At 39.3% G+C, this 13,672-nt stretch overlaps 1 protein-coding gene across 2 annotated transcripts in view; it reads right to left on the bottom strand.

Moving 5' to 3' along the window:
* The window catches only part of DHX29 (DExH-box helicase 29), a 48,747-nt gene that overhangs the window by 1,729 nt on the left and 33,346 nt on the right, over positions 1-13,672 (bottom strand). For both annotated transcript variants that reach the window (XM_056112145.1, XM_056112146.1), the window contains exons 19-26: positions 13,417-13,545; positions 13,252-13,327; positions 12,270-12,494; positions 9,570-9,706; positions 8,814-8,907; positions 5,228-5,530; positions 4,051-4,182; positions 1,851-1,947 (exon numbers count right to left, since the gene is read on the bottom strand). In XM_056112145.1, coding sequence (XP_055968120.1) covers positions 1,851-1,947; positions 4,051-4,182; positions 5,228-5,530; positions 8,814-8,907; positions 9,570-9,706; positions 12,270-12,494; positions 13,252-13,327; positions 13,417-13,545 — 1,193 coding nt within the window. The remainder of the gene's footprint in view (positions 1-1,850; positions 1,948-4,050; positions 4,183-5,227; positions 5,531-8,813; positions 8,908-9,569; positions 9,707-12,269; positions 12,495-13,251; positions 13,328-13,416; positions 13,546-13,672) is intronic.

The following is a 13,672-nucleotide window of genomic DNA, read 5'->3' as shown; positions in this document are numbered from 1 at the left end:
CAAAGGCAGGCCCAGAAAGAGCCAGGATTTTTAATCTGAAGACTAGAGTGAAAAAGCACAAGAATAAATTCAGCTCTTTTTGAAGCTGGAATTTTATTACACTCTTTTTTGCATTGCTGTGTGGGCTGCACAGTGCTTGGGATGAGCCCAGGGCATCACTCATGCAACAACGTATTCTATCTCTTGAGTCACATCCCTGGTCTATAATTTTTCTAATGAAGTCCAGAAAGAGCACATTAATATATTTCATCCTTCCTTCCTCAGAAATAGATGCCTCAGGGATGGAGAGATTGTACAGTGGGCAGGGCATGTGCCTTGCATGTAGTCAGCCAGGTTTGATCCCCAGCATTCCATATGGTCCCCGGCACACCACCAGGAGTAATTAATTCCTGAGTATAGAGCTGGGAGAAAGCCCTGAGCATTGCTAGGTATGGCCCCCAAATAAAAAGAAATCTCCCTTACCTCCACCCCCCAAAGAAAGCTTTTTTCAGGGATCAATTTTGCCTCATTCTTTTTTTGGAGGGGGGGTGGGTCATACCCAGTGGTAGTCAGGGGTTTCTCCTGGCTCTGCACTCAGGAATCACTCCTGGATGTGCTTGGGGGGCCATATGGGATGCCAGGGATTGAACCTGGGTCGGATGGTGCAAGGCAAATGCCCTACCCACCGTACTATTGCCGTGCCTTCCCTGCCTTTTCATCTGTAACAAAGGGAAATGTAAACATTATTTAAAAACTAATTTCATTTAATCTCAAAGTTGAGATCCAACATACCCTTTACACAATGTATTTTTTTGCCCTGAATCTGAGTTGCAATGTACAAAGCTCCCTAAGAGCTCACATTTCATAATACATCAAGACATAATCTAAATTCTGGTGGTATAGGAAAATTAACAGTTTAATGCTTAAGAATTCATTCTCTGTTACCTAAGTAAAGTATGAGACTTTGGGTTAACCCCATCCTTACCTAAGTAGGATACTGGCTAGAGAGTACCCAATCATAACATCATGAGGAGTAGCAGAACTAAATTTAAGTGCTTCCTAATGTGAAGTACTGTGCTAATTATAGTACCAAGCAAATTAGGTTTTTTCCCTAAAAACCTAATGCTAATCAAACCTTTATGTACAACTACAAGTTCGTAACAAATATAGTGGAGGGAAACATTAGATCAAAGAGAAACATTAAATCAAAGACTATAGGTGCAAAATATGTGAAATTCCACTTTGAAAGAATTCCAGGTGACTGAAAATAGTAACATTGGATCTGGGGTAGTGGCTCAAACACAGAGCTTGTGCGCCTTACACTGAGGCCCTGGGTTTGATTTCTGACACCACACAGCAAATAACTGACCCTGGTCAGGAAATTCAGTATGTCTGGCTAAGTTTTAGGAATCAATATAAACGTTTGGGAAACACTACACCAAACAAACTGGAAACTCAGCTGTTCATTGTATACTTCTGATGAAGAAAATACATCTATTTTACAAAAGCATTCTAACAGAGCATTTGTGAAATGGTGAACATGCGACAGTAAATGTCACAGCAAGTCTCTGATTCTTTATAGTAACTCCATGTAACAAAACTTACTGGCTCAGTTTTTTTTCACCCTTTTCTCCCATTAAACATCCAGAAGTTTAGTATAAAATAAAATTTGTTAAAATACTTTTTAATAACAGAATTTACGACTTAAGTGTGCTACAGTGTACATCAGTATATTAAATCACAATTTCCAGAATCATCTTTGAGGCTCTTAGGCACTTTTTCCATACATAAATGTTTTCCAATGCATTGTACATATGTGTATATAAATGTTAATTGTGTGTTTTTCACCGACATTATAATCAAATACTTACTTTCAAGGGACATCTTAGGATTTTCAAGCTTTTTTCTTAAAACAGAATCAATGAGAACTCTTAGCTGCTTGAAAATGACTGCGATCTTCACAGGGGCCTATTGAAAGAGGATGACAACTGAACAGTTAATCGAGAGAAGTGTGAATGTTAAAATAAATTAAGGTAGGAGCTATGCCTTATCATTTTCCTTAGCAAATTTTGACTTTTATGTAACACATGTTGAGGAAAATATATGCAGATTACTTGTAGCTAAGTAAACCTCAATTTCCTTACTAAGTACCGATAAAGTTACTATCTCTCCTTAAAACAAAGCAGCTATTCTAAACGTTGTTTTCTTCTCTTAACTTTGAGCTGGTGAAACTGCAGTTTTTAATTTTTTTTTTTGGCTTTTTGGGTCACACCCAGCGATGCACAGGGGTTACTTCTGGCTTTGCACTCAGGAATTACTCCTGGCGGTGCTCAGGGGACCACACAGGATGCTGGGAATCGAACTGGGTTGGGCTGCGTGCAAGGCAAATGCCCTACCTGCTGTTCTATCACTCCAGCCCCGAGACTGCAGTATTGTATTTTTTATGAGATTTTTTCCAAACAACTTTATTTATAACTTAAAACCATAAGAATTCACATTGTTTTGGATATGATTTAGTGTACTTTAGTAAGTTTAGAGAGCAATGCAACTATCACAACATTTACATCTAGTTGCAGAGCATTTTTGACCAGCCATAGAACATTTCTTATCACCCCAACCTCTTTGTGAAAACTACATGTGTCTTTTAAAGTCCCATTTATTGTTTTGTTTGTATTTTTTTTTTGGGGGGGGCACACCTGGTCGTGCTCAGGGCTTACTCCTAAAAGCACTTGAGGAACCATATAGAGTTTCAGGGATCTATCCTGGGTTGGCTGTGTGCAAGGAAAATATCCTACCTGCTATACTACTGTTCCCGCCCCTTATTTATTTATTTTTTTTTAAATAGGAGAACACGCCTGGTGATGCTGGGAGCTACGAGGACCAAACTCAGTGGTGCATGGGAACATGCAGTGGGTACAGGAGATCAAACTCAGAGACCTGTGCATGTTTGGCATGTGTTTTACTATTTGAGCTATCTCTATGTCCTGGAGAAATAGAAATAGCATTTTCCCTGTACATGACCGACCCCCATTTAATGCCCCTGGCACCGCATAGTCTCCTAAGGAATGCCAGGAATGATCCCAGAACACCAAGCCAGGAGTATACCATGAGCATCACCAGGTGTGGCCCAAAGACCGAAAAAAAAACCAAAAACAAAAAACAAACCCTAGACAAAACAAAATACATAAAAATATACCTCTCTAGCCCTAGACTAACAGCTTTTGTGTCATAGCATAGCAGAATGTATGACATTTTTCTTATCTTCAATTGTTATTGATAATGGGGCTACAGAGAAACAAAAGAGGTAGTAGTATTGGTTGCCTTGATTTTTCCAGAGAAGAATTTGCATTATAAAATTTTTTGACCCTCCCTGCCCTTTTTTTTGAGGAGGGGGGTGCTCCTAAGAGGTGCTTAGAAAGTCCAGGGGGCTCCCTCCCAGTGGACTGTGTACAGTGCTGAGGCCCTGCTGTGCTGGGGATTTTCTGCACCACCCTGGTGGGACACAAAGGATCTCCAGGGCTGTGCCTAGAGATGCTTGGGGGACCATGTGGGACTGGGATTGTAGCAGCGTCTGCTGCATGCAACTTCTATAGCCCTATCATCCCTATAACTACCTAGCCACCCTCTGGTATCTTTCTTTGGAGGCGCAGCGGAATGCAGAGTGTCAGTCAGTGAGCTCTATCTTTGAGGACTCCTCCAATAACAAGCCATGTCATCTAAGAGAGCTGTCTAGCTTCTCATTTTAGTGCCTTCTCTGTAGAAAAGCAATTAGAGAAATGATCTAAAAAGGTTGCTAGTATATTAAAACTGAGATAATCAAAATCAAGTTAACTATTAAAGTATTTAATACACGTCAATTATATTTGTAATTGATAATATAATTTATTTAGGAACCTGTTTTGATTTTCAAATTTAACAGATTAAAAATCATACAGACGATGAAATAAATCCCACTTTAAGCCATCAATTAGATATCAAGGATAAATGTAAACTCCAAAAAATTTAAAAAAAAAATCTGAATGACACTGGAGAGAAAAAAATTTAAAGTAACTAATAAATTGTACTGTGTACCTGAAAATAGATCCAACCATCAACAGACAGAAGATGTTCCCTATGTTGAACTTCTATATCACCACCAAAAAGTAAAACTGGAAAAGGAGTTATTAGTGTTGTTTCTCTCAAATACACCCGGGCATATCTTATCTGCACAGAAATAAAAGAGAAAAAACTTTCATGCTCTAAAAAAATATAAGAAATTAATTTCTTTCATGTGAAAAATTTTCTATGATTTGCTACTACATATTTTAAGTCTCAAGATTTTGTAAAATTATGTAGTTTGGTTTTCAGAGTAGTGTTGAAGTATCTATCCATCAGTAACTTCTCACGTTTACATATGTTTGATGATACTCTGGGAATTATTCATGCCAGTACTTAAAATTATGAATCCTTATTATTGTAAAGGTCAGGAAACAATACGAAGGCTCTCTTTTAGGAGAGGTAGAGAAACAGGTTTCAATTTGATGTTTCCTTCTCCTATTGCCTTAAAAATAAGTGAATGTTGAAAAAAAAACCTAAACACTGAAGGACATATCATCTTTTATAAAAATGTATCTAATCACCGTGAGATAGGGCATTACAAAATTTTTCATGATTGTGTTTCAGTCATACAACGTTCCAAAACCCATCCCTCCACCAGCATAATTTCCAGCACCAGTAGGACACATTATCTTACCCATTACCTTTAGTTAAAAACTAAAAAAATGGGATGGTAATGCAGCAGTTATGATTCAAAAGACTGACTAAACTGGCTAAATATTATGAAACAATCTTTGAATTACATTGCGATACAACTTATAGCCATATCATACACAATTCTGTCACATCCAGTTTCCTTTATCCCTAGGAAAGAAACTTTTTTTTCCTTTGAAAGAGCTTCATTTAGTGAGATCTCAGGGAACTAATACATTATCAGACAACATCCATTTGTTCCAACTGTCCCTACTTCAAGTAGAAAAGTTGATGATGGCCCAAATAGGACTTTGATAGCTTTTTTTTTTTTCAGTAGATGAAATATTGCTTTACACTGTTTGGAAAACTACATCTTGATTTTAAATATGAATAAAAATAGCTCAACTTGAGAACCATATATATACTCATTAAGGCATCCAAACTTGTTATGATGCCTTAAGGGATATGCCAGATAACTTCTAAAATAATGTCCTGGATATGAGAATTAAAAAATGCTTACCTTCTCTTGGTATAAGAGCCATCCATAAGTCTGCAAATCTCGATTTACTGAGGATGGATGTACTTGTGCTTTGCCTTGGGCTGTCTCCACAATGCAAGCCAATTTTTCTGTCACATCAACTGATTTTGTATACATTATCTTCCCTAAATTGTCATACAGGCCAGCAGTCAGTACAGCTTTAAGAAGGGCAATTTCTTGGAAGGATAGGGTTTGTGAGGTTCTGTTTCCTTCCCAACTGTTAGAAGCTGTAGATGATGAAAATCCTGCAGCCTTAACCAACTTTATTAGCTCCTGTTTTACATCCTAAATTAGTGTGTTAAAAAGAGAAAAGATGAAAGTCATTAAAATAGATAAATTACCAAATAACTTAGTATTTTATATTTGTTTTCTGGCAAAATTGATAGGATGACCAATTATTTACGTATAAATCAGGGTGGGAGGAATAAAAAATACTGGAAGTCAAAGATTAAATGGCTGTTATACCACCCCAAGATTTTGGATGCTATAAATTAGAAGAATGTTTAAAATGTACAAAAACAAAAATGAGCCTGAACACATTTTCATTGACTACATTTATTTCAACAGTAGATTTCCTTCTCGTGTTTTCACTCAACCAACAGACTCCATAAAGAACAATATTAGCGCAGATCCTGACCCTTCATGTAGATGACTTCTTTATTTATCTCTGGTGTTTTCCCCTTAATTTCCTAAAAGGTTGACAAAATTAATTTAATTTGAATTTGTTGCCTAAAATACTTTTTTCCAACCATTAGCAGTGCCAAAACTCTGTAGGAAGGGTGAGCATTTTCAAGGTAAACAGGATACAAGTGATTAAAAGGTGATGTTTACACTTGGATATCCTCTTGGTTTCTGGTTTGGAGCTTACAAACTTTGATGGGGGTTGGGGAGCCCAGGCAGCTGCTGCAACACCAGAAGGTTGGTAAAGAGAATGAAACTTCGCAGCCCTGTGGAGGTGAGAATCAAGAGGCTCCGGGGACATGGCTGGAGCAATAGCACAGTGGGTAGGGTGTTTGCCTTGCACTTGGCCAACCTGGGTTCGATTCCCAGCATCCCATATGGTCCCCTGAGCACCACCAGGGGTAATTCCTAAGTGCAGAGCCAGGAGTAACCCCTGTGCATTGCCAGGTGTGACCCAAAAAGGGGAAAAAAAAAAGAGGCTCTGGGGAGGTTGTGGAAGGCAACTTGCAGCCCGGGGCCAAAGAGACTGGTGACAAAGAATTGCCGATTTGCTTCCGCAGCTTTCCCATTCAAAGGGCAACTCTTTAATTTTTTTGTCTTTTATCTGTTATAAGAAGGCAAGCTTCAATCCATTTAGAGAAGTTATCCCAGAAGTTATTTTAAATCATAGAAAGTAATGGGCCAAATTATGTGGGAAGAAAATACTGTTTAACTTAAAAACATTTAAAATTTTTATTTGGGCGGGTGTCAGCTAGTGGTACAAAAGGGGCTTCAGAGTTATGGGATCACTCCCAGTGGTGCTAAGGGGAACATGGGTGCTCGGGGCTTACTCCTGGCTTTGTGCTTAGGGACCACTCTTGGTGGGGGCTGGGGGAACCATCTGGTGTGCCAGGATCAAAACTGCATTTGCTGCCCTCCTAGCTGTTCTCTCTCTCTCTCTCTCTCTCTCTCTCTCTCTCTCTCTCTCTCTCTCTCTCTCTCTCGGTCTCTCCCACCCCCATTTTTTTTCAAAGTGAGAAACTGAGTTTCTTTTTTAAAAAAAAAATTCTTAAAATATCTTTTTATTTACTTTTTAGATTTTTTAAACAAGATTTTATTATTGAATCACTTTGAGATCTTTACAAAGCTGTTCATGATTAGGTTTCAGTCATACAGTATTCCAACAGCCATCCCTCCACCAGTGTACACTTCCCAGCACCAGTGTCCCCAGTTTCCCCCCCAATCACCCCCGTTTTCTCTCTCCCCCTTCCCCAACCCCCTATTGGGCATTGTGGTTTGTAGTACAGATACTGAAAGGTTATCTGGCATGTCCCTTTTACCTGCTTCTAACCCTCAGTTCTTGTCCAGCCTGATCATTTCCAGCTATTATTGTCACCCCGGTCCCTTTTCTATCTTACCTCTGCCCCCCACACACTTGTAACTGATTCCAATCATTGACCGGTCCTCCTAGACCCTGTTTTCCCTGGATGCGATATGTCTTTTACTGTAACATTTTTTATATACCACAAATGAATGCAGTCATTCTATCTGTCCCTCTCTTTCTGACTCATTTCAATCAGCATGACACCCATTTATATGCAAATTTCATGGCTTCATTTTCCCTAACAGATGAGTAGTCCATTGTGTAGTTGTACCACAAGTTTCTTTATCCATTCCTCTGTTCTCAGGCACTCAGATTGTTTCTGGCTACTGTGAATAGTGCTGCAATGAACATAGTGGTGCACATGGTGTTTCTACTGTGTAGAAACTGATTCTTAAAGAGGTTAATTAACTGTCTGGATAGACAGTTACATATTTCTCACACTATCTGAAAGCATATCATTCCTATTTGAGATGACTTGGTAGGTTATTTCTGGGACTGGGAATACTCAAAATTTCTAGAAAAATTGACAATAGGATCCCTGTCTAAAGCACTGCCTATCAAACCATAAGAAACAGGAACATTTCTGCCTTTTGTGTTCTGGACCACACTTGGTGGTGGTCAATAGTCACACCCAGTGTTGCTTTTGGAACTAGGGATTGGACACAAAATTCCTGCATGCAAAGCATGTGCTCCTTGCCCTTGATCTGTCTTTCCAATGGGAACATTCTACTTTTAAATAACAGGAGGAACCTGATTCCACATTCCCAGACTGGTATTACTTCTCTGAAATCATATTGTTTCTCTTTAAAAATTTTTTAATTAAATTTTTTTTTTGGTTTTGTTTTTGGACCAAACCTTGCTGTGCTCAAGAGTTACTCCTGGCTCTGCACTCAGAAATTACTCCTGGTGGTGCTCAGGGGACAGTATGGGACACTGGGGATTGAACCCAGCTTGGCCACATTCAAGACAGAGCACCCACCTGCTATACTATCACTCCCACATCCCCTTTTAATCATTTCCCTAATACACTATGAATGATATATACTATTTTAAATTACTTTGTAATATACAGAGATTACCAGATGAGAGAAAATACTAAGCAAGAAAATAGAAACATATTAGTTCAGGGTTCGGAGATACTATAGGGGCTAGGATATATGACTTGCACATATCTGATCCTTTTAATCTTTGGCACCACATGGTCTCCTGAGTATTGCCGGACATGGCCCAGTGGCATCCTGAGTGCCCTAATGGTCCCCAGTAACGTAAGGTCCCAGAAGCACCACATCATTCGGTCTTTGTATAGAGCTGTTGACCTGGCTGTCAGAGAATCTCCAGCAGTGGCCCCTAGAGAACTGTTTGAGATGCTTCACCCTTCACCCCCAACCAAAGAACGAAGAAAGAACCCCACTCTGAAGTGTCATTAAACCTATGGTTTCAAATACTAATTTAGGCATTTATTTTTCCAAAATAAATATAGCAGTACCCAGTGACTCTGAAAAAGATCGTTACAGTAAGACTGACCTCAAGTGTTAATAGTGATGTCCTGTTAAGAAAATTCCTCCGGCAATATGCCATTTCAGAACGATAGCCTCCTTCTTGCCTGGCTTTCTTCCATCTAGACAAATTAAACAACCAAGGCTCAACATGTTTTTTTTTCCCAAATTCTTTTCAGAGACACTATCAAAATATGTTATAATTAAACTATCACTGTCCCTGTCCTCCTGTTCACTGATTTGCTCGAGGGGGCCCAGTAACGTCTCCATTGTGACACTTGTTACTGTATTTGGCGTATCAAATACATCCTGGGTAGCTTGCCAGGCTTTGCCGTGCGGGCGAGATACTCTCGGCACCTTGCCGTGCTCTCTGAGAGGGGCGGAGGAATCGAACCTGGGTTGGCCAGGTTGGCCCCATGCAAGGCAAACGCCCTACCCGCTGTGCTATCGCTCCAGCCCAATTAAACTATAATCACTTTAAAAAAAGAGTCTTATTGTATCTCCTGTCAATATAGAATTTTGAACTTCAACAGATATTTTTCTATGTATAGTAACATTAATATATACAATATACAGTACACAATACACTGTTCTTAAATTATAGGAAGAATTATAAAAGAATTATGAAAACAACCCTCAAATATTTAATTATACCTGGAGAGGTGAAATAACTAAAAAGAAATTAAAAATTTTCCTGTATGATTGTAATGAACGTAAAAAAATTTTTTTTTTACAATAACCTACAATCAATAACTTACTGACAACAGCCAGATGAGTTATTTACCCTATGTATGCATTGTAGATCGTCAGGTGGTCTGAATCTGCCATGGCCAAAGCTGATTTTGCAAGATCTGCTTCATCTTTCCGACCAATTGGTGTGGTAAAAGGAGACTTCTCTGTCATGACTGCAGCTAGCGTTGCCTATTCATAAATAAGCAGTTTATCATTAGAGATATACAGCAAAATCATTCAAGTACACTTTTTTTTATTAAAAAATTTTTTAATAGTGAGACGTCATGAGGTACAGTTGCAGACTTACACATTTTTTGCTTGGGTTTCAATTATACAATGATCAACTACCCATCCCTCCACCAGTGCCCATTTCCCACCACCACGGACCCCAGTATCCCTCCCACCCCCCATCCCACACTGCCTCTGTGGCAGGGCATTCCCTTTTGTTCTCTCTTATTGGGTGTTGTGGTTTGCAAAAGAGGCAATGGGTGACAATCATGTTTAGTCTATAGTCTACTTTCCGCATGCTTCTCCCATCCTGGGAGGATCTTCCCAACACCTTTATTTGGTGTTCCCTTCTCTATCCGAGCTCCCTTTTCCCTTAGTATGTGTGGTTGGCCTCCAAGCCATGGAGTAAAATTCCTGGTACTAATCCCAGCCACTCTTGGGTGTTAGTCTCCTATTTTGTTACTTTATATTCCCAGGATGAATGCAATCTTTCTATGTCTGTCCCCAGATGAATGCAATCTTTCTATGTCTATCCCTTTCTTTCTGAGTCATTTCGCTTAACATGATACCTTCCATGTAGTACCACTTGTATGTAAATTTCATGACTTCGTCTTTTCTTTTTTTTCTTTTTAACATTTTTATAGTTCATAACTTCAAAAATACATGAGCTTGATAAAATATACATGCTTAGTCATTTTTTCATCTAGCAGAAAACAAATACTTTTTATTTTTTGTTTTTATTTTATAACCTTTAAAGTTTCTCAATTCAACTAGGGCAAACATATTTACACAAAGCCACCAGAACAAGGATCACTTAAAGAGCTGGATGTAAAAAATATTATTGCAGTATACTACAAATATGCAACTTTTTAATATAAGCTACAAAAAGCAGCATTTACATTTATAGAGTTCAGTGCAATTTTTTTTTACATTAAAAAAAATCCTATAAATTAAGGAAAACAACAACACGACAGAAGAAAATACTCCCTTCAGACACATGAGCGCCTCCCTGGGGAGCACTCAGGCAAGTTCTACAAGTTCTATTCATGATAGATCTTCCTTTCTGAGATACATACGCATGTGTCTCCTCTGGGATGTGGGACAAGGGTGCCAGATGCGTGGCTGTCTGCGGGAAGTGGGCTGACTGGCTGATGGCCTGAGGAGCATCTGAATCCAGGTCCGCCTCCCTTTCCACCTCATCTGGGATAACGTAAGCTTCACCAAGGGGCGGTCAAAGACACTGAGAAGGCAGGACCAGATGGACAACCCGCCAGCCAGGGAGGCGGACGACATGTTCAACTTCACAGAAGGGGAAGCTGGCCAAGCGGAGGCGGGAAGGGGGAGCATCTAACCTCGAGGTAAATTTCATGACTTCGTCTTTTCTAACAGCTACATAGTACTCCATTGTGTAAATGTACCAAAGTTTCTTTAACCAGTCATCTGTTCTCGGGCACTCAGGTTTTTTTCAGATTCTGGCTATTGTCAAGTACACTTTTTTTTTTTTTTTTTTTTTTGCTTTTTGGGTCACACCCGGCGATGCTCAGGGGTTACTCCTGGCTCATGCACTCAGGAATTGCTCCTGGCGGTGCTCAGGGGACCATATGGGGTGCTGGGAATCGAACCTGTGTCAGTCATGTTGGCTGCGTGCAAGGCAAACGCCCTACCCGCTGTGCTATCACTCCAGCCCCTGTCAAGTACACTTTTAAATTGCATATTTTTCTTTTAATGTTTGTCATGCTCCACTATTTAGGTTTGGCACAATTTTTGTGATTATTTAGAATGTAGAAAAACAGAGACTTGAGTAAATCACATTCTATTGTTTTTAACAACCTTAATATGTAGTCCCAGAAAAAGCAATATCCAAATGAAGTTAAAAAACTGGAACAATGTGGTAGCTGTACAAGTCCACGTATCAAAGGCATAAAATATGTTAACTTTATGATATGAAAAAACAACTGCTGATAATGCTGGATCAGAGATAACCCAGAAAAAGGGAAGGAAGCTTTTTATTAGACTTTAGAACTAGTCTGTGGTATTCAACGTTTCTAAATAAATTCACCATATGCAAGTAAATATATATTTCAAGTGAGGTGTTAGAGAGCCAAAGTTTAGACAAGCCACGTAAGTGCCTACCTGGGGCTTGTGAAATAGTGCAATGGGCAGGATGATGCCTTGCACACAGCCAACATGGATTCAATTCCCAACATCCCATCTGGTCCCCAGAGCCCTACGAGGAGTGATCCTTGAACACAAAGCTAAGAACAAGCCCTGAGTTTAGTTTGGGTGTTGCTCCCAAGCAAATAAACAAATAAACCACGAAAGTCCACAAACAGTGTCTACCTAGAAAATGAATTAATACAAAATGTTATATACAAAAATGCTTATCATTCAGATTGCCTGGATTGTAACTGCAGTTAAGACATTCTAATTCTTAAAAAAAAATTGTAAGTTTACAATTATAACCAAATATATTAACTTATCAGCTAAAACAACTTGTAGAGTGAAGAAATAAGATTTAACATACCACTGGGTCAAGGCATCCAAATATGGCACCAAAAATAAGCATCTTTCCAATTTTCACATTCACAGGCAAAGCTGCAAGGTGTTGGCCCAAAGGAGTCAGTTTTGGTTCATTTAGTTCACAAGCTCCAATTTTTCGGAGTAAATTCATTGCATTGCTGATGACTTGAAGCTGAGGCGGATCCAAGGCTTTGGAGAGGAAATCTTCAGGAGAACCAAGATTGCATTTCTGAAGAAAAAAATAAGTGATAAATGAGGTAAAGAATTAATAGTGCCCAAAGAGATGGTACAGTGATGCTTAACAAATTTTGAGGGTGCATATGTTTCAGAAGGGCACTGAGAACGCTGTTTTCCTGAAGGTACAAATTCGTTTCTCCATCTTAGCCCTACAATTATTTTGAATCACATAACTCTTTGTTTTAAGGAACCCTGCAGTGCGCGATGGAATATTTAGCAGCATCTCTGGCACTTAACTCTAGATACCCATAGTATAATGTATCTTCCCTGTTAGCACCCAGTTCTGACACACAAAATTGTTCCTGGTCACTATCAATAGTCTCCTCACGAACACTACCGCTGCCAGTTGAGAACTACAAGTCTAGATTATGAGACTGCGTTTAAATCTATAAAGTATGAGTACGTGTGGCAGAATTAAAGCACAGTGGGTTTACTTACAGAAAGATGAGGAAAGGGGGCATATGTTAAAGAAGAATAAATAAAATATTTTAAAATTCAGAGCAATAAATGCTATGGTAAGTTTAAACCTTCATTTATTGGTTTCCTCAAAAAGAATAAAGAACAAAAACTTTATCTGAGAGTTGGTGAGATAGTACTGGGGTTAACATGTTTGCCTCGCATGCAACCACCCTCGTCTGATTCCTAGCACTGCCAGGAAAAATGCACAGAGCCACGCAAGAGTAGCCCCTGAGCAGTGACTATGCCCCTGTCAGTCAGCGCCAAAAGTCATCGAGTTACTTTGAGTTTACCATGATATGAAGACACAGCTCCTCCAAAGGCACACGCAAGATTTCAGGGACAGAATAGTCCATAAAGCCTTCAAATCTGAAAAATAAGAACAGGAAGTACTTATTCTATTACCAGATATGCCACATGGCACTCATCTATGTGTTTATTTTCAGGGCCACGTGTACCTTTCTTGGGTGTACATTCGGAAGCAGAAGCCATCTCTGACCCGCCCAGCTCTCCCCTGGCGCTGCAGAGCACTTGCTTTACTGACAAATGTCTCAACCAAAGAACTCATCTGACTGCTTTCGTGGTACCTACAGAAACATTTGGAGAGAGAATGGATGTAGTAAATGAAAAATCAAAATCTGAGAGTATCTGACTCAAAACTGAAGGGCCAGGATGTAGCTCAGTATTAGAGCACATGGTTCACATTACCCAACC

This window comes from Sorex fumeus, unplaced genomic scaffold, assembly GCF_029834395.1.
Source record: "Sorex fumeus unplaced genomic scaffold, SorFum_2.1 ptg000015l, whole genome shotgun sequence".
Classification (NCBI taxonomy): Eukaryota; Metazoa; Chordata; class Mammalia; order Eulipotyphla; family Soricidae; genus Sorex; species Sorex fumeus.
This window is presented reverse-complemented; position numbering and strand designations above follow the sequence as displayed.